At 45.6% G+C, this 23,772-nt stretch overlaps 1 protein-coding gene across 1 annotated transcript; it reads left to right on the top strand.

Annotated features, from left to right (window-relative positions):
- Window positions 1-1,376: 1,376 nt before the first annotated feature.
- Window positions 1,377-23,089, top strand: LOC307216084 (vesicle-associated membrane protein 3-like). The gene is made up of 5 exons (XM_079975952.1): window positions 1,377-1,639; window positions 15,801-15,924; window positions 18,665-18,823; window positions 20,847-20,898; window positions 22,795-23,089. Coding segments are annotated over exons 1-5 (354 nt in total). The 5' UTR covers window positions 1,377-1,637; the 3' UTR covers window positions 22,812-23,089.
- The last annotated feature ends 683 nt before the right edge of the window (window positions 23,090-23,772 follow it).

Genomic DNA, 23,772 nt, shown 5'->3' with positions numbered 1-23,772 from the left:
GGGGGAGACTTACAGAATTCCATCCCAAGGGCATAGCCACATGACTAATTTTTGTTTGTTTTGTTTGTTTTGTTTGTTTTGTTTTTACAATTCAAACTTTTACTTTATCCAATAGGCCATGCTGCCCTTCAAACTCATGATCTATCCAAGAGGTGTGACCATGGTTTATACTTGCATTCTACTCTGGAGGTGGTGAACCTTTGGATCTGTAGGGAGAGGAAACCTGTGGCCCTGCAAATTCCATCAATTCAGCTAGCATGGCCAGCAAGCCTCCCTAGTAGACACATGTTTCACTTATGCCCATTCTAAGAGTCTCATGTATTAGAATCCTTCAACCATGAAAATAACATATATTGGCAGTTTGATTCAATAATGTACATTTATATAGGGTCAATGTTTATTGAGTACCTAAAACAAAAAATATACATGAAGGTCTGGGAAATGCTTGTCACTCAGAGCCATTTCAGTGTGTTCAATGTAACATGAAGGTTTAAGCATTTTCATTCTCTTCTTCATGTTATTAGGAAACTGCTTTGTAGGAGGATAAAATGGATGGTGCTTTTTGCTAGATACTGGAAGCTTACATCCTATAGTACCTGTGAGTGCATCAAAGGGACATGTTCTGAAATGAACACATTTCAGTCCTTTAACAAAACCCCATTCAAAACTGGCTCCTACACTCTCTGGGCATCCAAGTAGAATGATGTTGTAAAACTCCCTTGCTTTGGTGGGCTGACCCTTCCTTTGAAGCCTACGTTGCAAGTGCTTTCTGCGTTTTCCAAAGGTGAAGCTTTTCACAGCATGAAGATAAATACCACTAGTTGCTGCTGTTAAAGACACAGCAACCAGGGACTGGCCCAAAAGTTGGCACCATCATATAACAGTCATGTGCTTGTTGCACAGGACATTTTTGTAATGTGGGTCAAATAGTTGGAATTCACAAAGTGTAACTCTGTCATGCCAGGGTGCTCTACTAGTTAGACTCTAACCATTAGGCAGTGGTTCTCAGCCTGTGGGTCCCCAGATGTTGTTGGACTACAACTCCCATCATCCCTGAGCTCTGGCCTTGCTAGCTAGGGGTGATGGGAGTTGTAGTTCACCAACATCTGGGGACCCACAGGTTGAGAAAGGCTGTATTAGAGCATTGTGCAGAACTCAAGTTCAAGTCTGCTCCCTGAGTGATCTAGGGCTAGTCTCTGTCTCTCTCAGCCGAACCTCACAGGGTTGTTGTGAGAGAGGAAAGGAGGAGCCCTGAACTCATTGGAGGAAAGATGGGATTCAAATGTAAGAAATAAAAGAGATGTTGGCTTTTCACTGCTTAGCCCTCTTTACCAGCACTACGCAGCTGCTTCGGATTTCATTCTTTCTTTCCAGGCAGGAGGGGGATTCAGAACTCCACCCCTGCCGGCTGCCCTGGGACTGCCACTGATACAGAAGGTGGAAAGCGGCGCACTGACTCCTCGTCTTCGCGGGTGGGAGCGATGAGGTGCAGACATGCTCAGTAGCTTGAGCCTTCGCCTCAGCAACAGTGCCTACAATCCTAAGAGGCTGTTTGCATCAGAAGGAGAACTGGAAAGCCATCTTTGCTGGCGACTGAGAGAGAGAAAGGGAAAGCCGAGACTATAAGAAGGGGAACAATGTGAGTATCGCCTATTTGGTTTTGTCTTTAAAAGGTTCGCCCTACCAGCGCCGATGGGCTTTCTGTGGGGGCTCCCGAACGCGGGTGATGTTGAAGCGGCGCTCGGGCGCTGTCCGGCAGCTGTGGTGCTGAAAAACTCCGACTACTCAGCTTGAGCTATGGGCGTGTTCCTTCCTCTACAACTACAGGAGGCTACAAGGCTTCGAGGGGTCGAGATTCCTTTGCGGGGACACTCCAAGCCCCAGATCGGCTTCTGTTTTCAGTAGAAAGTGGGGAAACTTGGACCTCTGGAGGGTTTCTATTTAGGAAAGCCAACACAGTCCTCGGAAAGTTCATGCCTGCTTAGGAACCATGAAAAGTTGCGATTTGAGCTTTTGTGCGATGGCTTTTTGTTCTGTATTTTGTTCTGAATAGCAGAAGCGGATTACTGTGGAACACAAAACCTCCATTTGTGCTTTATGGGGTATAGCTGAGTGGTGAATGAGGCTGTAATAGAACTCCACTAAAGTAAAGAAGGAGCTCAGCCGTGATTTAGCATTGGACCTATAGGCACTTGAAGGTAGTCATAACTGGCAGTTCAGTAGGTAATATATTTTTCTGAGATTACATTATAAGATATATGTTGGTAAAGAGAGGGCTGGAAATACTCAGTATTCTGATTAAGACACATCTCCAATACATATTTCAGCTTGATGTACAGCAAAATAGTGGTCTGATGCCTTCATTTTAGCAATGGGTGGGCCAAGCAGTCCACACTGAGGTGTGTGAAAATTTCTTACCTGCCTCCTTGTGGGCTGAAAGCTTTAAGCTAGCAGTAGGAAGGCGCAATCAGATGATCATCTTGCTTTGCAGCTGACAGTAATTTACCCAGAACCTTCCTCTTTAGGCAGAGCTGCAATGAAGTGGTCTAACACAATATTTACCTGCACAATATCTTGGCTTCATTCTGGTCTCTGGCATATTCAGCAAAGGACTTCAATGAACCCTGGCAAACAAAAACAAAGAAAACTGCAACCATGCAGGGCAGGCAGTACTAGACAGACAGACTGTTAGCCCGACTTGATATAGGTCATTTCTTTATATTATATTATTTATTATATTTACACACTGCTTTTCAGCCAAGATTGTCTCCCAAAGCAGCTTATAATTAAAAGCCACACTGTAATATTATTAAGGGTATCAAAGCTGGGGGCAGTAGCTTTGGGCTCCTGGCAGAGGCTGATACACTTTAGGTTCCATGCTTTTCTCACCAGAGAGAAAGGGCCAAAAGACATAGGTGGTGGTTGATATTGAAGATGCCAGTTCACAAGAAGTCTGTCTGTTGACCTGCAGAGTCTTCAGACCATGGCAGTTGGTGTGTTTCTCACAAGGAGGAGGAGGGAAAGGAATTGCAGATGGACTCAGGGACTTTGTATCTACTTTGTGTTTCTATATCCACTGGCCTCCTGTGAATCAACCTATATCAGGGTGGAGAAACTTTTCCAGCTTGAGGGGCACATTCCCTTCTGGGCAACCCTCTGGAGGCCATATGTCAGTGGTGGGTGGGACCAGAGGCAAAAGTGGGTGGAGCCACAAGTGTGAATTTTACCTTTGTGCAGTAGGCTAGTTTCTGTACATGCTCACATTCCCTCTCCATCCAGACAAGCAAGAAGAATTATTAGAGTTCAAGGTACATTCCAGCCATGCAGAATCACTCAAGCAGGGACAGCTGGGCTGGGCTGGGCAGAGTCCCAAGGACTAGATTGAAAGGTCTGGAGGGTGGCATTCAATCCTCAAGCCTGAGATTACCCATACCTGCCCTAGATGGTCATTTGTGCTGAATAATATGTTCACACTTCTGTAGGATACTCATTACTATTATGGAGACAAGACTTTATGATCTGCTCAGGTCTCTAAATCTTCAATAGTTTGCTGTGTTGTGTTTCTAACATTCTTATCTAAGCAATGTTACAGCAGGGATGTGAAGCCTGTGGCCTTCCAGATGTTGTTAAGTTCCATCTCCTATCAGAACATCCTCTATTTAATATGTATTGGAATGTTTTGGAAAGATAGTAGGAGCCCATGGCAGAGCACTTTACTGAATGATGACAGTTGTTAAATCTATTTTCTGGTTTTCACATTTTTCATTCATATTATGGACATCAATATTTATAGACAGATATAAACTGGAATGAAATTAAGGCCAGTGAATCTGTGCAAAGCTAGCCCATATGCACACAGTTGTGTTGATTGCTCCAGAACACAGGCAACATGCCACTCAGTAGCACTTATCAAACCACTACAAAAAAATATGGAAGGATGAGTAGCCAGTTTGGCACTGTAAATATGAGTTACATTACCAGTTAGGCACATTCTGAAGCTATGGGATAAATATGAGTTGGTTTTTCCTCTAGGTCAAGCTCACCTGAAAATAGAATGTGGCTGCATGATGCCAGCTTTTTATTCCCAGATACCTCCAAGCTCCAGAGATTCCTCTTGTGCCAAGCCAAGCCAAGCCAAGCCTTCCCATGGAAACATAGAGCAGTGCTTGGAGCCAAGCAGATACGAAAGAACCCATTCATCATCACCAGGCAGGGAGCAAGTAAAGGCTTTGGAACATTTGCAAGGTCTCCCATGCAGGGGCTGGCTACCCTGGGCTGATTTCAAAGGTCATCAGTAAATGAGCAGGTCAAGCATATGACAGCCCTGACCTGTGCTCTTCGAGCAGGCCATTGACTGACGGGGAAGGGTGATTGAGATAGAGAGGAGGTGTGTCAGAGGGAGGAAGGGGAAATGTTTTTTGCACTGGTTCTGCCCACCTCTGCCTTTTGCTCACCCTCCACTGGCATGTGCTCCTAACAGATTACCTGAAGAAAATGAAGCCCCCCACCCCTGCTCTATTGCAGAGTGAAGTGGATAGGGAACACCTTACCCAAGACAAGCCACCAGACTGTAGTTGTCCCCTGTTCTTACATGAATAGCACCTACCACCAGGTAAGGTGCTCCCAGAAGCTATAGCCCTATTAGATTTACTTTAGAACCAAGATGGGGGACATTTTTCATTCTGCGGGCCACATGAAACCTTCCAGGCAGCCTTCCGAGGGCCACTTGCCAATTGTGGGTGGGGCCAGAGATAACCAAGCAAACCAAAAAATACCTTTGTACAGTTGGCTCATTTCTACACACACAAGTAAATTTCAAGTTTGGATAGCATGCTAATTATCACAGGGCTGTAGATTTTACAAAGCTAATTGTACATATGTTTGCACAGTCTAGCTTTCAACACCCAGCTTCCTAAAATAGTGGCATGTAGTAAATACTTATGCTTGCATTTTAAGAGATTCACAGATCCTGCCGTTCTGAATATGTACATCATAACTGAATTGTTTCACATTTACATACCATTAGAAATGCTTTCCTTCTTCCATAGGTATGGCAAGACATTGGCATGATTCATCTAAAGTTAGTCATGCCTGAAGCTTTGCTCCTGTGCACCCATACCTTAGAGTAAGCTCCACTGAACACAACAGGACTTACTTCTCGGTAGACATGTGTAAGCTTGCTCTGCATGTCTCATAAGGGAAAAAAGCATTTAACAACATTAAATACTGTATGTCACTGATCTATCCCCAAGGAGCTAAGGCAAAAATTTATTGCCTAGATTATTGAAGAGTAAAGCCCATTGACAGCATCCACACAAAATTTGATGTTGGCTATCAGCTCCTTCAGGAAATCAGTTTCTTAATCAATTATCCTGATTTGCTTGCACTCTATAGGATAATTCTTATTAAACAAACACATAACTTAAGATATTTTTCTTTTTCTTTGATTTAAAATAAAACTCATTTAACTGTGTAGCTATTCTTCCCAGACACTGCTTAGTTTGATGTGGCACCTTATATCTTTCCAGCATTTATAAACTTGCCCTGCAGTTCATGCTATTGCTGCTGTGTTGCCTAGCTGTGTGTATGCAAGTAGGCAGGATGACGTCAAATACCTTTATTTGCGTGGGCTGTTCTTTGGTGATTAATGCAACTATTTCCTGCTGCCACATTACATAAACTGTACTAATAGGCCTTCTATATTTATCTTGCTTTGTGTGTTTTCTAGTACTTCCATATTTATGCAAAACAAAGTCACACAGAAAAATCTGACAGGGGACTCAGGGCAGCTTACAGCTAAAATAGAAGCTGCCAAAAACATTGGGGGAGGGGAAGCAATTAAACATTAATGTAACACACACACACACACACACACATGCATATATATGAGCTATTAAAACAAACAGATCATTGCAATGAAAACATCACAGCACCAGCCTTTTCCTTAAAAACAGTCTCCAGAAGCCAGCTGGAAGTAGGAAGTTCCAACAAGATATTAGATAGGAGAAACTGGTACTCTAGGTAGAACATTAGCGTTGCATGAAGCAGATCTTCAGTTTAATCCCCATTCTGGCCCAAGCGAGAACTAAGCTTGAACCTCTAGTTGATTTTTAGATGCCCAGCCATGGTGACCCTTGATGTCAACCTTGGTCATAGTGACTAGGAAAATTTTTTACTGGCTTCAGTTGGTGCACCAGCTGCAACTTTCCTGGACAAGATGGACCTGGCTTTGGCCATTCATGCTGTAAGCACATGCACCCTGCATGAAACGCCTTTGAAGACAGTTTAGAAATCTGAATTGATTCAATTTGCAGCTGCTCAGAATGTTGATTGGTGCTCGAAATCATACAGCTTTGAATCATCAGTGAAGAGATGTCAAAATGTGTGTCTCATCCAAACACTGCTTCAAGAGAGAGAAAAAGTTAGTATGGCCATTTTGGCTACATCAGCACCAGCACTTGCCTTTGAGCATTGGAAATAGAAGAGATGACCATCTCCCTGCACCACCGCATGTTGTTTATTGGGTTGTTCTGTATGAAAGGGCAAGTCTCACATCATCAGATACCTTGATAACATCAAAGCATGTTTACAATCTTTTAAAATTAGATAAAGAAACATTCGGAAGCCTTTGGGACTTCCGTAAGCAAGCCACCAACTGGAAATGTTACCGTCAAAGGATCATATTGGAAATGTCATGGGTGAGTGGGAGTCAAAGATGGGTGTGCTGGGACCTGACTCAGTGCGTCACACTGGTCCCTGTCTCACTTGACAGCATCACTGGTCACAGTCATCTCTGTTGTAAGTGCTTCCCAGGGAATGAGTCACTGATTGAATGACCTTCTGTTCCTGGCATCCTGGCCTTCTGTCACCCTGCAGATGCATTGTCTTCCATTGTTACACCTGGATAACAACAGAATCTTTTTCACTGGTGTGGGTTTCATGCGCTTTTAGCTTTTGCACATTGCCTGATTGCAGGGGTAAAGCAGGTTTTAATGGCAGCATATAGATAAAATGGAACATTCTGTTGTTATAGTCTCATCCCAGGAAATGACTTACCCTCCTCCCTTTGTTTTATCTACCTGTAGAGGATGATGAGTCAACACTACTGATTCAACACTTACTGTTCACTACTCTTCCATTCCTGGATGTCTGTTAAGTAGTTTGCAAAAGATCGTGGACAGTGCAGAAGATTATTCAGCCCTCAGCTTTGCAGGAGGCTTATTCTACCTCCTACACACATACACACACCCCTACCATTAGGGTAAGCAACACAGCTGCCTCAGGCAGCAGGTACTGGAGGGTGGGAAGCCAGTGATGAAGCATAAGCATTGGAGGGCACAGCTGTGGATTCCATACAGGGGGCTGCCGAGTGCCCCCTAAGCTGCCCTGCTGCCCTCAGGTGTGTTGAAGCATGCCGTCCCATTGACAGTGTTGAAGTAAGCTTCAATTACCAGTTTGGACTGAATGCGGAGGGTGTGTCGAATGGGGAAAGGGGATGGTCCTTTGTCTCAGGCAACAGAATGTCTTGGGCAGACCAACAAGGATAGCTGGCAAGGCTTGCTACTTATCGTTCACTTCATAAAATCATAGGGTTGTGGAGAGGGGAAGACTTTACCAGGCCCTCCCTTGCCCCATCAGTCTCTGAAAGGTAGATCTATGCACCACAAATGGAGAAGTTAGTGATTTCCTTTCCCAGTGCCTCTTTGGGAGTATTAATGCTTGAAGCTTTTAATGGTAAACCTGTGATGCAGGATGGATGAACAAAACAAGTAACGCTAAGGCTACCATCCTATACACTAGCGGTGGGGAACATATGATGAGCCTGCTGAATCAAGTTAGTGGCCTATCTAGTTCAGCATCCTGTTATGGCTGTGGCCAACCAGATGCCTGGAGGAAACCTGCAACCTGGACCTGAGCACAAGATCATTCTCCCCTTCTGTGGTTTCCAGTAACTGGTATTCAGAAGCATTACTGCCCCTGTCCGTAATCTTTGGCCTCCAGAAGTTCCTGACCTGTGTTTTCCCCCCTCTCCTTTCCCTAGTATTTTTGTGTCTCCTCCTCTCTTTTTTCACCTCCAGATATGCACCGTATGTTAAGATTTGTTAGACTTGGGAAAACAGGCATAGAAATAGAATTCCTCCTGTGTGTTTTCACACATCATTAATTGGCAGTGTTTACTAAAAGTATGCCAAGTTTAGGGACTGGAAGTGATAAGCAAGTATCTGGTTTTATTGGTACTCTCCTGTGATTGTGGTTGGTCAGTGGTTAATGGTGTGAATAATCATTTTTAAGGAAGAAAGATCAGCAAGTACGTATCACAGATGAAAACGTTTTTACGTGCTGTGCAAAATGTGTGACAACCCTTGGCGTAAATATATTCACTGCTTGTACCAACACTTTTGCTTCACAGGGACAGGAAGTCTTTGTATCACACAGATTTGATGACTGCGTGCGCATCTTCATGAGCATAAAGATATAGTTATAACAGGCTACTGCATGCTTCCTTGTTGCTGTTTTAAATGGCATCTGAATGCTTTCTCTCCAAACAATTTGCACTTGATTATTCTTAGCTTCCGTGCATGCCCTGGAGAATAAATCTAGAAATCGTCGATGCAAAAAGTAATTTTGTCAAGTACATATTGAAAACTGCCCACATTTTCAACCCCTCGGAAACCCACCCTTTAAATTTTGTTCCACTCACCTTTATTAGGAAAAAACCTTGGATGAAGGGCGGTATGGAAAATAAATAAATAAATAAATAAATAAATAAATAAATAAATAAATAAGGCTTACATAGCTTGACTAGACTGTGTACCCTGTGGGCATATCGACACCATATGTTTAAAGCACTCTTATATCACTTTAACAGTCATGGAAAGTCCTGGGAAGGGCTTTTTTTCCAGCTGGAACTCACCAGAACTCAGTTCCAGCACCTCTCAAATGGGCTCCATTGCCCTTGTAAGAGAACAAGGGAGGCGGCTCATGGTGAGTTCTGGCCAGTGATTTGTGGCGACCTGTACCAATCAGGATGCAAGAGTCAGAGGCAGGGGAAGCTTCAGAGCTGGAGGGTGGAGCACAGGATGGGCTGGAAGAAGAGGAGGAAGAGGGGGGGTCAGGCACGTGAAGGGCTAGGTGCTTCCCCACCCTTTCCTGCATCACTGTCATCCAGGAACATGAGAAAATTGAAGTGGGAAGAGCAGAGGCAACTTCCACACAGGCGTAGTCTCTGGCTGTACACACACAGCCCATCGGGAGGAGCTACCTAAACTGGTAGAGGGGGAGTGGCCCCTGTTGCTGCAGCTGCTCTGTAGAGCGCAGGCCTGGGAATAGCTGCCTAGATCAGAGGTCGGCAACCTAAGGCCCATGGGCCAGAAGCAGCCCATGAGGGTCGCTTAACTGGCCCATGAGCCGCCCCTGAACCGAGCCACTCGCTCAGCTAGTCCCCGTGCACTGCGCTAAACCAGCGCAGCATGGGGACTCTCTTCCGCAGCTCTGGAAATCGCTTCTGCACATGCCCAGATGCCAGAAATCACGTCTGCACATGTCCGCGGTGCCAGAAATTGCTTCTGCGCATGCCCAGACACTGAAAATCACACCTGCGCAGGCGCAATTTTGGGTGTCTGGGCATGCACAGAAGCGATTTCCAGCACCGCGGACATGCGCAGATGTGCTTTCCAGTGTCACTCTGTGCCGGTCAACCCACAGAGGATCTCCACAGGAGTGATCCAGCCCATGCCCATTAAGCCTTGCCAACCCCTGGCCTAGATGCTAGACTGGTGTGTGGGGGTATTCGGAGCCACAGAATGACTAAGTTCCAGCTTGACAATAAAGAGTTAACTGTCTGCTGTGTGCATTCCTTTGCGTGTGGAGTGACTTTGACACCTGGCCTCCAAGGAGTATGCCACAGCCATCGTTGCTGCTGCAGTGGCAGCAGCAGTGGGCAATGCGTTGTTTGGAGGCTAGCTCTGCTGCCCCTGTGGATCCTGCGGACTGAAACCCCACCTTGCCTCATGGGTAGGCCAGCCCTATGCATGAGCACTGGAGTCCAACAACATCGGTCAGTCTTATCCCCAGTCTAGGCAAATCCAGTTTTCCCCACCTTTATGGATTTTGCTGAAGAGACAGTTGTGCTCAGTGCTGATCGGCTGACAATGGCAACCAGTCTTATCCAGCACGTTGCAATATTTTGCACACTGCTTGTGCTCATTTGTTTTTATGAAAAGTGCAATCAATTTGTAAAATACTGTGTAACGTTTTTGGGGAGGGGGCTGTATCCTTGGAGGGAAATAAATCTTTCTCAGCAGCACAGTGAGAGCGCCGGCAGAGGAGAGTGGCTTTTTGCTTGTGAGCTGGAGAAAGTGGGGCCAGAGCACAATGGGGGCTAGCAGTTTTGGATCCAATGTGGCAGCCACGAGAGAGAGACAGGACCCACTGGCGGGTATAATGCTATAACCCCTCCATTGTAGGCCCAGGTTGTATATATGTGTAAATAAACCATATATCATGAAGACAATCTCTCACTGTCCAAAAGGAAACACAGAGCCTGCTAAGCCCCTGGTACCCCTGGAATCCATCACTATTCAGAGATTGGGGTGGCATGTAACAGTATTATTTAGCATTTATTGCAATGGTGGGGTCTCTTTGATCACAAGGTAGAAAAAGAGTTCCCATGCTTATGAGGTAGCCACAATTTACTGACCTGTGGAAAAGATTTCAAGGAGACTTAGGCTAGTGGCAGAACAGGTGTGTTCCTCACATGGGGTCCAAGAAGATCCCGTCTGAGTAATATATTCCAAAACTATCCAACTTAAAAAAGGAAACAAATTTATGGACCTTATACCGCAATAGGTCTTCCTTCTGCTGTGTGAATATTACTAAGTGCTAACATACAGAAGTGATTCATCTTGGTGCTTGTCAGATGTGTTCGTTGTGGATTCAAGGTGAGCAAATGCTACCTTCTGACTCAGTCTGGCTTGAAGAAAGATCTGGTAGATGGGATGGCAGGTAATAAATCCACTAGTTTAGGGAGTTGGGTCTGGTTAATACAACAGGAATCTTGCACGCCTATGATCCTGTATCTGTGAGAGTGGAGTCTATAAGAGGAAACCTGTCAGACTGGTCTTAGCTGCTCAGCTAAGTTTCCATTATTCACATTTTGAAAGTGTGTGCTCTGTTGCCTTAAAGACAATTTTCTCCACCTCTCCTAGCTGGATGCCCATCATTGTAAGATGGAGAAAAATCTATTTACAAAAGGGGAAGGCGGACTTCCTGTTTTGAACCGTTCGATGCCAAATTAAGACGTTTTAAAAAGTCCAATTCTCCACTCTACTCATGGGTAATTGCTTTAAAGTCAAATTGTCCACAGGAAAAAGTCAGCGCTCTCCGGCAACAGCTGTGTGGCTTCACTCCGTGAAGGAAGCAGTTGGTTTGAAGCACCGCGCCACTCATCCTACGTTGCTCCGGATCCCTGAAACTGGGTTTCCCCGCGAGTAGGGGGGGCGCAGAAGGTGCCAGCCGAATCCCACGTTCACAGGCTTCACCCGCCTGTGATTTATAATGGGTCTCCGCCTTCGCCGTGGCGGCCAGACCCAAATTTTCACGAAGCAAATTCCTCACAGTCAGAGGAATTCCGCCATTGCCGATGGCGCTAACCCGAAGCAGCTCAGGCAGGGAATCCTTGGTGCAGCGGGGAGGTCGGTACACCAAAAGGAATCCTGTACTGCCCCTATTGCCCAACTTCCAGAACATGCACTCGGAAAACTGGGTCTTCCCAATAGGACGCCTGGTGCAAACTAATGACTTCCTAAAAATCACTGCAACCCCCCCTCCCCGCCCACATGACCTGGGTTGCTGTGCGTAAGAGAAACCTGGTGGACAAGCAGCGGCAAGGACAGGCCCATGTGCTTCATCCAACCAAGTCATGGATGGCAGTGGTCTTATGAATCATTGACCTGGCATTGCACAGCAGCACCTTCAGGTCATGTGGGTATCTCTTGCTGATTCTAGTATCCATCCGGTCAGGACCAGACCCGGAGGCAGGGATAGTCCTCAGACAGTGACTAAACCTGCCTCCTCTGTAATGACATGGTCTGGTCTTAGTGTAACTCCTCCTCCTACCCGTGATCACTGAGATCGGTTGTCCCAGTGCATTCCCCCCCCCCCCATGGAACATGCCCCAGCCATTTTGTTGGCTGGGACCTACTCCCCAGCAGCCCTGATCCCTCCCCTTAAGAACAATATAACACCTTAAAAAAAAAAACAAAAAACCGTAAAAAAACAATACAAACAAAAAACAGTAAAAATTACAAAAACATAAAATCAAACAAATTCCCAGGCCCAATAAACATCCATCCCACCCCCACCCCCACCCCACATACAAAAAATTCAAAAGAAAAATTTTAAAACATTTTAAAAGCACTCTGCACCCCTCCAGCAGTAACAGCAACTGTCCTAGTGAGGCCCGTCAGGCCCTGCCCTAGGCCAGGTGGTAAGTGGCAGGAAGGAGCAGGGCCCTCAGACACTCACACAGGAGAGTCCTCCTGGGCACCAGAGCGCAGCAGTCCCTGTGAGGCTTCAGGCCCCACCCTGGGCCAGGTATATGGTAAGCGGCAAGAGCAGGGCCCTCAGACACTCACACAGGAGAGTCCTCCTGGGCACCAGAGCGCAGCAGTCCCTGTGAGGCTTCAGGCCCCACCCTGGGCCAGGTATATGGTAAGCGGCAAGAGCAGGGCCCTCAGACACTCACACAGGAGAGTGTCCTGGGCACCAGAGCGCAGCAGTCCCTGTGAGGCTTCAGGCCCCACCCTGGGCCAGGTGGCTCCCTCAGCCTGAAGTGAGATGAGCACTGCACTCCATAGTTTCCTTTGACTGGACTTAACTGTCCAGGGGTCCTTTACCTTTTACCTTTACCGAGGAATTCGCAAGCCTCTCAGCTTGCATATAAACCCACTGCAAAGCCTCTTACAAACTAATCTTCATTTCTCGCAGCATGGCAATGTGTCTTTGGTAGTAGGCAGTGTTACTAATGTCGTTATATGCTGTATGATCAATCATTGCAATGTTGGCAGCCAACTGATAGACTCTGCCCTACCATAGATGGCAACCACTGTCAGTAATGAGTTATAGGCATGCAGCAGAACAATACATTCATAGTTAAAACAATAGATTATAACAGCAGCACACAAACAAACAGAGGGTGATAAACCACACACTTCCTGGCCCCTTTGCAGTTTCCTAGGGACTATTCCAGCTCTGTGCCTATAGTTTTCAAAGTGAGAAAGTGAAAGATTCCAGGAACTCTAGAGACACTCACTGGATGCCTTGTAATATACCCTAATAACACACTATTAGGCTGTGTACACACCACATATTTAAAGCACATTCCTTCCTCAAAATAATTGTGGCAGCAGGGGGAGGAATCCTGCTCAGCTTGGCAGAATTCCATGCAACCCCCTTCTTGATTCATGCAACCTGAATCAGTTTTCATCCCATCCCTAATCATTTGCTGTTATATGCTGTTTCATTTTTGCATTTTGCTTCATTCCCAGGGATTTCTTTGGCACTTCTAGAGGAGGTTGGCTGTCCCCCTATGGGATTAAATGACGAGGGACCTTTCAGAAAGGACAGTGAGTCACAGGAGTGTGGGAGGAAGGAATCATTAGGAACTGTCAGGCCAGTGGGCGTGAGGAAGACTTGCTGGCCGATGTTCAGCCACCAGTACAGATTGGATCTGTCAGGAAACCTCCAAAGGGATGTTTTTGGTAATAAAAAACAGGCTCCTGGAAAGAAAAGACTTGCCGTGTGGATTAATTTGAACAGAAACAAATGCCAATTTCCTCTCATTCGTATATCAATGTTTCAGTTTTGTTTTCATTCTTTACAAACCTTAGGAAGCTGACCTTGAATGTGAAATACGGATCAACGAAGGGAGTTGGTGCAGATCAATGGTTAAAGCACTAAACTTCCAGGTCTGAAACTGTGCAAATAGTTGCCTTGTGCATTCCTAGATTTATACATGGGACAGTGATGCCCTAGGACAAAGTTGAGGAACTTTTTCAAGCACTTTCCGTTGCACCCCATGAGGGGAAATGGGATGTGATGTGCCTGGGTCCCTCTTCAGTGTGCAAAATTCTGGCTGGAATTCATCCTTCAACTGTGAAAATGCCTCTTACTTGTCTGGATGGAAAACAATGAGTGCATGTAGAACCTCTGACTTAGGTGTGGCTGAAATGTAGCCTTATCAGGCAAAAGTAAGAGTCACTTTTATTGGTACCACTACTTTCAGTCTGGCCCTGGCTACCACAGGCATCCAACCCAACCCAGCCCTGCTTCTCACCTTCCTTGAGGGATTTTTTCCCCTTCTTCAGGCTGGACTGTGCCCTTGAACTGTGAGGGTGACTCTTCCTTGCCCAGACGGAGAATGGAGAGATAGATATGAATATTGTGGGGAGAGGAATAGAAACCGAAGACTTTTGTGTGGCTTGAACATAGCATACTATACACAAGCACAGCCTCAAATTAATTGCACCACCATATTGTTGCCTCTGGCAAAATTTATCTATTCCCCCCCCCCCTTACATTGATATCCTGCCTTACATTCATCCTAGAAACCAAAGTGGCCTGCATGTGGTTCCCTTCGACAAGATGGTGTGCTCAGATGCTTCCATGCCACAGTCTGTGACTTTTGAGGCATGTGGCTGAAGGCATGTGGCCAGACCCTCCAAGTGTCTCTGTTTTCCAGGGACAATCCTGGATTTACAGAAGCCATCACGGTTTCTGATTTGATCCCGGAATGTCCCACTTTTCCTTAGGACGCCCCTATTCTTATCAGAGAAATGTTGGAGGGTATGGAGTTATGCAACCCCTGAACCAAGGAGATTAACTATACAACCTTTAGAAGGCATCTGAAGGCAGCCCTGTATCGGGAGGTTTTAACATGTTTGATGTTTTATTATGTTTTTCTATATGTTGGAAGCCACCCAGAGTGGCTGGGGCAACCCAGTCAGATGAGCGGGGTATGATGATGATGATGATGATGAAATAGGACATCCTGATTTTCATCGGATAAATATTGGAGGGTATGTGTGGCCCCCAAAAAGTTGCTAATGACACAATATGGCCCTCAAATTAAGAGAAATCTGCTGAACCATGTCATAAAGGCAGGGGCAAGGGGTGATATCCCATAGCCAGCATTCTGGGGGAAGAGAGTGGGGGTGGCTGGGTGCACTCTATGCCTTTAAAGCACATTTGAAGCACAGCCTTTCCCCTCAAAGAATTCTGAGCACTGTAGCTTGTTCTGAGTTTCTCAGAACTGTAACTTAGCAATCAAAGAAAAATACAACATTGCGTGCTGCTCCTGCCAGTTGAATGTTGGTTAGGATGTAAGCCATATCATACAAGGGTGAAGGAATGACCGCCAGTGTGGAGCACACTTCCACCCACAGACAAGCCACAGCTGTCTGAACATCATGCCCTCTATCTAACCTTTTGCTTTCTCAGTGGTCTGCCATGCCCTGTCTGTGACCTTTGTTTCCTTCGTCATACATTGTTCAAGGGGGAAATGACGTGGTGGTAACAGGTGCCAAAATAACTTTGTACCACCCCTCGATCTTGGGACTGGAAGATGTGTAAAGGTCACATTCCAAAATGTATCTGACTGGTTTTGCATATTGTGCAAATAAAAAGAGCCTCGGCAGAGTTAGCTGGCAGCTTGCTTATGCACAGCTCACCTGCATTACCAACTCCTGCCTCATGTCCTTCACTTCACAAGGGTATAAATATGTGCTGGGTTTCTGATTTAGGTCAACAGCAGCTCCTTCCCAAGGTGCAGGAGGAGCCCCCAGTCCAGGTGCAGCAGGGGCTCCGCTTCAGACCAACGTGACCAGCAATCGTAGGCTGCAGCAGACACAGGCTCAAGTGAATGAGGTGAGCTGAACACAAGTTGTCTTTGTTGAGTTCTGTGGATTTCAGGATTGTGATCTGGATCATCTGTTGAGTGCCAGTTTTGAATATGCCACTCACCTAGGGTGCGCAGTCATTGTCCTGAGGTGAATACTCATGTAACAAATTCTGCATTGTTGTTTATTGTTGTGGTCTACCCTTTTTCATGTTTCTTGAGGTGACTAATGCTGCAATCGTAGCCCCACTTACCTGGGAGTAAGCTGCCTGAATTCAATACTTCCAAGTGGACATGGTGAGGATTGCACTGTGAATCTATGTGCAGATTCACAACCAGCTGAGTAGCTCTTGTGTCTCAGGTTCTGTGCATCGTCCTTTATGTCTTTCATCTGCCTTAAAAGCTCTTGTATATTTAAGGCAGAAGCTGAAGACGGAACAGGGCATAGCTGAGGCAGCTTCGGACAACACAGACAGGCATAAGAAAGTGACAGGCACACAAACTCTCACTCTTCATGCATCGACAGACACAAGAAGCAGAGTCAAACACTGTCTCTCATCAATGCACAGGACACAGCTAACATCACTGGGAGTTTGTGGGAAGAAATCCACTAAAGTAGGGGTGGGGAACCTTCATCGCATGAAGCAAATCTGGCCCAACAGGCGACCTCCCCATTTGGCCCACTTGGGGTGGGGGATGAAGTGTAGGTGGGTTCCCATGAGGCAAGACACAGTGATAGCACCAAGAACCTTTATTGACTACATAACTGTGTAACAAGGGCAAAGCAACTGCTTATATACATTTCTGAAGGCCTGGGCCACTCCCACTCCCAACATGATTGGCTGTCTAAACTTCCAAGCTGCGAATCATGACTCAGAGTTTAAGAGCCAACGGCAGAGGCCCAAACCCTGAAATGTTCTGTGATTGGACATCATGTATCGAATCAGAACACAGGAGCTCAGAATCCTTAGTCCAAACTCAAGCTCAGGCAAGACAGACCACTGAATACATAACGGGCAACCCACCTTTTTGCACTACTGTTGTTATTATCCCTGAGCTCGGAGCTCAGCCTGCCACTGCCACCCACCAGCCTCTGCAAATCTGCTGCTTGCTTCCCCCCCCCCCCATGCCTGCTTGAGTCACCACTTCTGTCTCACTACTCTGCACTTGCATCTGCCTTCACACATAAACATGAATGAGCCAGTCCACCAGCCAGCAGGCCAACGTTTGCTGCTTATCAACCACCTTCTCTTCTCCTGCCACCTTTTCGCCACCATCAAAGACCAAGGAGAGAGGTGAGAGCCAATTTGCATTTTAGCCACACACGCTAACAGCAAACACCGGATTCCACCAGCTGCCTCCTGTCCCAGAACAAACCTGCAGAGTTGTGTCCCCTCCCCCTCTGCTTCCAAGTCAGCTGACAGCATTAAGTGGCAATGTGGGAACAGCAGCAGGAACAGAAAATCTGTGCTCAGTTTCCTACGAAATACTGGCATTGGTATTGGGGAAATGCAACAGTCCCACAAAAGAATCCTTTCTATTGGGGAATGCATTTGGATCTCACAGAACAAGCACATAACAGTTCTTGTCCATTTGCTGTAATTTGGAGAAGTGAAATTTCTAAGGATCTGAAAAGATCCTTAGAAAATGTCCATTAATATGTTGTGCCATATTAAACATATCCTCAAGGTGGCACTAAACATCCACACCATAATAAAATCTATTACTATTACAGTTTTGGGTATTTCTGTGAAAAATGTCAAGCTGTTGAATCAGTTTGGTATTATTTGCAGCTGTCATTCACTGGAGTACTTCATTAAGAAAACTTTTCAGTCTTGAGTGTTTCACTTTCTTCACCATTAGCTGAAATTAACTAGTTGAAATTAGAATTCTTTGGTTGCTTCTTCACTTAGGATAGCTACTCTTTTCTCTCTCTAAATGGAAATAAACAGCCCTAGCCTTTGGGTGTTTCCTTCAGAATTAAGTATCACTTAAGGGGCTTATTTCCTGGCAAGTGCGATTAGAAATGCAGCCTAAGACATTTACTTAAATAAAAATTTTATTGGTTTTGCATAAAGTTATACACAAAAACTATAACCATTCCAAATCATAAAAATAACAAGGTTCTTTCAAACCTTCAGACCTCCTTCCCCCTTCCATAGGTTCCATTTCTAAAAAAAATTTCCTTTCCTTTTCCCCTGCATCTTTTACCATTATCCGTCTATTATATAATAATAGTAACCAAAATTCATTTCACATTGCAAGTGTCATTGTATCCCTGCCAATGATTTTAACTGTCTACAGTGGCCTTTTAAGTATACAATAAAGTTATTCCAGTCTTTTTAAAAACACTTGTTCTTCCTGGTTTCTGATCTTTCACGTTAGTCTTGCCATTTCTGCATATTCCATCACAGCCTAAGGCGTTTAAACCATCAATCCCTGCCTTGTATTTGACTAATTCAGTTGTTCCTCTTTCCTGCACAGAGCAAATAGACAGAGGGGTTATTGGAATTGGCAGTAGGACATCACTGCTTCCCCCAGCCCAATACCTGACATCTGCCCATGAATTTGCCCATGGTCTGAAGATGCTTAGTCTCACCTTTTGGACGTTGCACAAGTTTGAAAATGCGGTGGGGGGCACAAGGATGAAGAGCATAGCTCTCTGTTTCTCCTTCCATACATTCATTCTCTGCATGGAGGGGAAAGACCTGACTAGGCCTATAGGTCACCACCCCAGTGTTTTACAAGCTATTGATATGTCCATTTCAGGTGGTGGATATAATGCGAGTCAATGTGGACAAAGTACTAGAAAGAGACCAGAAGCTTTCAGAGTTGGATAACCGGGCGGACGCCTTGCAGGCTGGTGCCTCCCAGTTTGAAACTAGCGCAGCTAAACTGAAGAGGAAAAACTGGTGGAAAAACTGCAAGGTAAACGTTACTACTGCAAGGGTGTAATCAGGACATACCGTATTTTTCGTCCTATGTTGTTGTTGTTGTTGTTGTTTAGTTGTTTAGTCGTTTAGTCGTGTCCGACTCTTCGTGACCCCATGGACCAGAGAACGCCAAGCACTCCTGTCCTCCACTGCCCCCCGCAGCTTGGTCAGACTCATGCTGGTAACCTCGAAAACACTATCCAACCATCTCGTCCTCTGTCGCCCCCTTCTCCTTGTGCCCTCCATCTTTCCCAACATCAGGGTCTTCTCCAGGGAGTCTTCTCTTCTCATGAGGTGGCCAAAGTACTGGAGCCTCAGCTTCACAATCTGTCCTTCCAGTGAGCACTCAGGGCTGATTTCCTTCAGAATGGAGAGGTTTGATCTTCTTGCAGTCCATGGGACTCTCAAGAGTCTCCTCCAGCACCATAATTCAAAAGCATCAATTCTTCGGCGATCAGCCTTCTTTATGGTCCAGCTCTCACTTCCATACATCACTACTGGGAAAACCATAGCTTTAACTATACGGACCTTTGTTGGCAAGGTGATGTCTCTACTTCTCAAGATGCTGTCTAGGCCTGTCATTGCCCTTCTCCCAAGAAGCAGGCGTCTTTTAATTTTGTGGCTGCTGTCACCATCTGCAGTGATCATGGAGCCCAAGAAAGTAAAATCTCTCACTGCCTCCATTTCTTCCCCTTCTATTTGCCAGGAGGTGATGGGACCAGTAGCCATGATCTTCGTTTTTTTGATGATTTTTTTTTATCTTTCGTCCTATAGGACGCACTTTTCCCCCTCCAAAAATAAAGGGGAAATGTGTGTGCGTCCTATGGGGCGAATGCAGGCTTTCGCTGAAGCCTGGAGAGCGAGAGGCGTCGGTGTGCACCGACACCTCTCGCTCTCCAGGCTCCAGGAAGCTATCCGCAAGCCTTGCGTGCCCGGGGGAACTCCCCCCGGGCACGCAAGGCTTGCGGGCGGCAGCCTGCAGCGCGGAGCACGGGGTGCCCTTTGGAGGACGCCCCGTGCTTCGCGCAGGTGTCCGCAAGCCTTGCGCGCCCGGGGGAACTCCCCCCAGCGCGCAGGGCTTGTGGGCAGCAGCTGGCAGCTGGCAGCTGGCAGCGCGGAGCACGGGGGGCCCTTTGGAGGAAGCCCCGTGCTTCGCGCGGGTGTCCGCAGCCTGCCGCCTGGCGGGCGGGACACCCTGAAGCAGAGCGCCCCGCGCGCCAGACAGACATCTGCAGTGTGGGGAGCCCTGCAGGAGTTCCCCGCAGGGCTCCCCACCCTGCGGATAGCAGCCTGCCACCCGGCGGGTGGGGCGCCCTGAAGCAGAGCGCCCCACGCACCAGACAGACATCGGCCAGCCCCACAAGCTCGGGGGACAGCGGGGAGGCGCAGCGCCGCCATCCCACTGTTCCCCGACCTGGTTTTGGGAGGGAAATCAAGGGAAAAATTTTTTCCTTTATTTCCCCCCCCCCCAAAAAAAAGTAGGTGCGTCCTATGGGACGGAGCGTCCTATGGGACGAAAAATACGGTAGTTCCAAAAGAACGAGTGCAAAGATTAAACTAGGGGTGGCCAGACATTCAGCCTGCTGCTGCAGCCACTGTGTTTTTATTTGAACCCCAAGATCCACCAACAAAAGTCAGGTGCAAAATAGATACAGGTGGGAGGTCGTACACATCAAATTAAGGAAGAGAGCACCTTTTCAGTACCAGAACTGAGTTCAGTACTTTCAGATCAAACCTCACTTCTGCATTTCTGCCTTTCGCCGGTCTGATTTTGGTGGGGGAGGAGCCTAATTGTTTTAGCTATTGTTAAATGACTGGGAGTCAGAAACCCCATGGCAATCTGTTGCAAGTTGCCCAGACATCTTACGAGTAGATCCTGAGCTACTTTTCTTACAGCACATGTTTGTTGCCTGGGAAATCTGAAGTATCAGTTGCAGAAGGCAAACAGCCTGTCCAAATGTACAGGCAAAGCTAACCTTTCTCTGTTTTCCTCCCCTGAACTGACTCTCCCTCTCTAGATGATGATCATCCTGGGTATCGTATGTGCAGTCATTCTCATCATAATTATAAGTGAGTGGTTCAATTCTTTGTTTTGAATTACCTTCACATTTCATTTCATGACTACTGACAAACTGTTCTGAAGGTAAAAAAAAGGAGTGAACAAATAATTTTACAAGTTTGGAATTTCCCAGTGTCTCCTTCTCTTACCAACCCACCCCCCAAAAATATCACCAATGCCCCTTCTCAGTGTTTTTCTGTGAAAAAAAATGTTTAGGGGTACTCGCATTCTGTCTGAAACTCAGGAAATGAGGCCGCCATCGGGGGTAGCAACAGAACTGAAGATTCATAGTGCTAGAGAAGAAATTAAAATTTTTAAAATGTTTAGTTTCTTTTCCCATTAGATTCACAAAATGTTTAGGGGTATGCGTACCCCTGCATCCCCCAGAAAAAAACCACTGCTCCTTCTATAAGGAGGCACACTAAGTAATGCTTCCTTTATAGCTGGCTTGTTTTTGCTTAAGTATCCATTGTATAACTGCTTAATTTTCTCATTGCTAAAGGGACAAACCTTTTTCATGATGAAGTAGAACACTTACATAATTATAAAAGCTCTAATCTTGGTCTTAAAATCAACAACAAAAGTCTTTCTGAATCCAGGGTCGGTCATTAAATTAGCTCAGTGCTGCAATAGCTGGACAAAGCCCTTCTGGTGGCTTGGTAGGGGTGGATTAGGAAACCTGAAACCTGGAAAGCTTGAGATGTGTTGAGATTTCATCATAACAAGGTGTATGCGTAGGACAGTAATGTATTTATTTTCATACTGTAAACCCACATTCAATGTCCTGTTAAGGAAAGCATTGTCATATTTAGAATATGGCATTGCACCTGAAATTATAGATTTATCTTGTACAATACCCATTACAGTTTTATGACACTGCAAACCTATGCACTGTGCACAGGATTGCACCTTGAAGGTAATATATTAATAACAATCTGGTTTGGTTAAAATAACCAACACTACCAATGTTTCACTGTGACTACCAGCATTTCAAAAGGGTTGCATTAAGTTAACCAGTTTTGCTATGAGCAAGAGAAGAAAAAACATGGCTTTTAAACCTACTTGCTGCATTAAAATTGCAGCATAGACACAAGCATATGACAATAATTTCATCGCCTTGTGGTAGCTATGGACAGATGGACTTCAGTTAGAAACGGGACTCAGCTTGCCGGTACTTCTGGGTCCACTGCTGTCGCTTGAGGCTCTTGTGGCCTCAGCAGCATGGAATGCCTGCCATCAGGTTGGGCTGGTATCCTATGCTCTGGTAACCTCTAGGTTAGATTACTGCAATGCATTATACGTGGAGCTGCTCTGAAGGTCATTTGGAAACTTTAGCTGGTGCAGAATTCAGCAGCCTGGTTGCTCACTGGGGCAATATGTTATGGACTTCTAATGCCAATCCAGGCCCAATTCAAAGTCCTGGTTTTGTGGAATGCACTCCCAAGGGAGACTTACCTGGTGCCTTCTTTGTGTATCTTTTCGTGCCTGGCAAAAGGACCACTATTCTCCCAGGCCTTTGGATAATTAAACAATTTATGGTCTTTCAAATTGTTTGGTAGGGTTATTGTTTTTGCTTGTTATATTGTTATGTATTTTTGTGTTTTTGATAGTAAACCACCCTATGAACCTCAAATGAAGAGCGGGGTGTGTGTGTGTGTAATATCCCTCCTGACATCAAATGACCTCCCCCACTGCCCCATTTTTTTACTCAAGTCCTGCTAACGCCAGTACAAAACTTGGACATAGCCATGAATACCTTTATTTGCTTACTTCATTTCATTTCATTTTTAAATTCGCATATATAATTTTTTCACTGAATTTCTCTTTGTGTTTTGATTGGATAAGCATGCTCATTTCCCTGACTGAAATATTAAATATTTACCTTCTTCATTCTTCTTTTCTTCCAGTCTATTTCTGCAGCTGAACCACTCGTGGCAAATGGCTTGGCATGGCTTGTTTCCCGATAATCTCTCAAATGAAGCCTGCTTTTTAATTCCTTGTGTCTTGGGGCTCTTAGCCTGCAACAGTATGTAAGAATTCAGTGATTCAGTGTAGTCTGATTTTGTTTCCCTTTTGGTATTATGTCACACACACACACACACACACACACACATATTGTGTGTGTGTGTGTGTGCCAGCAAATACTGCCAACCAATGCCACTTATTGATCTCTCACTGTGTCTTCACATGTGCCCATGCTGACCTTCAGAAACAAATTTTTGGAAACCATTTAATATATATATATTACATTGAGCAAGAAAAGTTTTGGAGCTTGTACGTAAAGGCACCTTCCAAAACAGGTATGCATGATTAGATATCGGGGCCATCATTCTCAAAATGTGCCTAGGAGACCTCTGTCTCAGTGATAGATGATTGTCATGAAAGCTGAGCACCCACTAAATATGCTAAGGTCAACAAGAGCTTCATATCCACTGGGCACTTTATCAGCAAGTGTAATTTTACTATCAAAAGGAGGTATCAATCCCAATAAGACTTAGGTTCCAAAGCAATGAGAGTTTCTAAATTATTTGTATAGAAACACAAAGATGGCTTGCTTAAGCCATGTAGTCCAAACTTGGAGCATCTGGCTTAGACCTCTTTACGGGTAGGGTTCACATGGTGACATGGGAAATGCTTGATAACCCTGCCTTCCCAAGGTGAGGGGCAGTGACCTAGTGAAGCCCAACAGGACAGTTTACTCATGTATTAATTAGACTCAAGCACGTTGCTAATATGAGGCTGGATATCCCACACCACCAACAAAGGAGGGACATTTCAATGAGGACACCCTCAAACCTGAAGCCAGCTTTGTCCACCACTGTAAGCATTATACTATACCGTGGTACCAAATGGAATCCATTCTGGAAGTCCATTCGACTTCCCAA

The sequence above is a fragment of the Podarcis cretensis genome (assembly GCF_951804945.1).
Source record: "Podarcis cretensis genome assembly, chromosome: 5".
In the NCBI taxonomy this organism is placed as follows: domain Eukaryota; kingdom Metazoa; phylum Chordata; class Lepidosauria; order Squamata; family Lacertidae; genus Podarcis; species Podarcis cretensis.
Note: the sequence above shows the minus strand (reverse complement) of the source record. Positions and strands in the feature narration are given on the sequence as shown.

Excerpts from the sequence above, each read along its gene's own strand:
- LOC307216084 (XM_079975952.1), top strand. Across the intron at positions 15,925-18,664 it reads CACAGGCTCAAGTGAATGAG|GTGGTGGATATAATGCGAGT; the intron begins GTGAGCTGAACA and ends TGTCCATTTCAG. Across the intron at positions 18,824-20,846 it reads ACTGGTGGAAAAACTGCAAG|ATGATGATCATCCTGGGTAT; the intron begins GTAAACGTTACT and ends CTCCCTCTCTAG.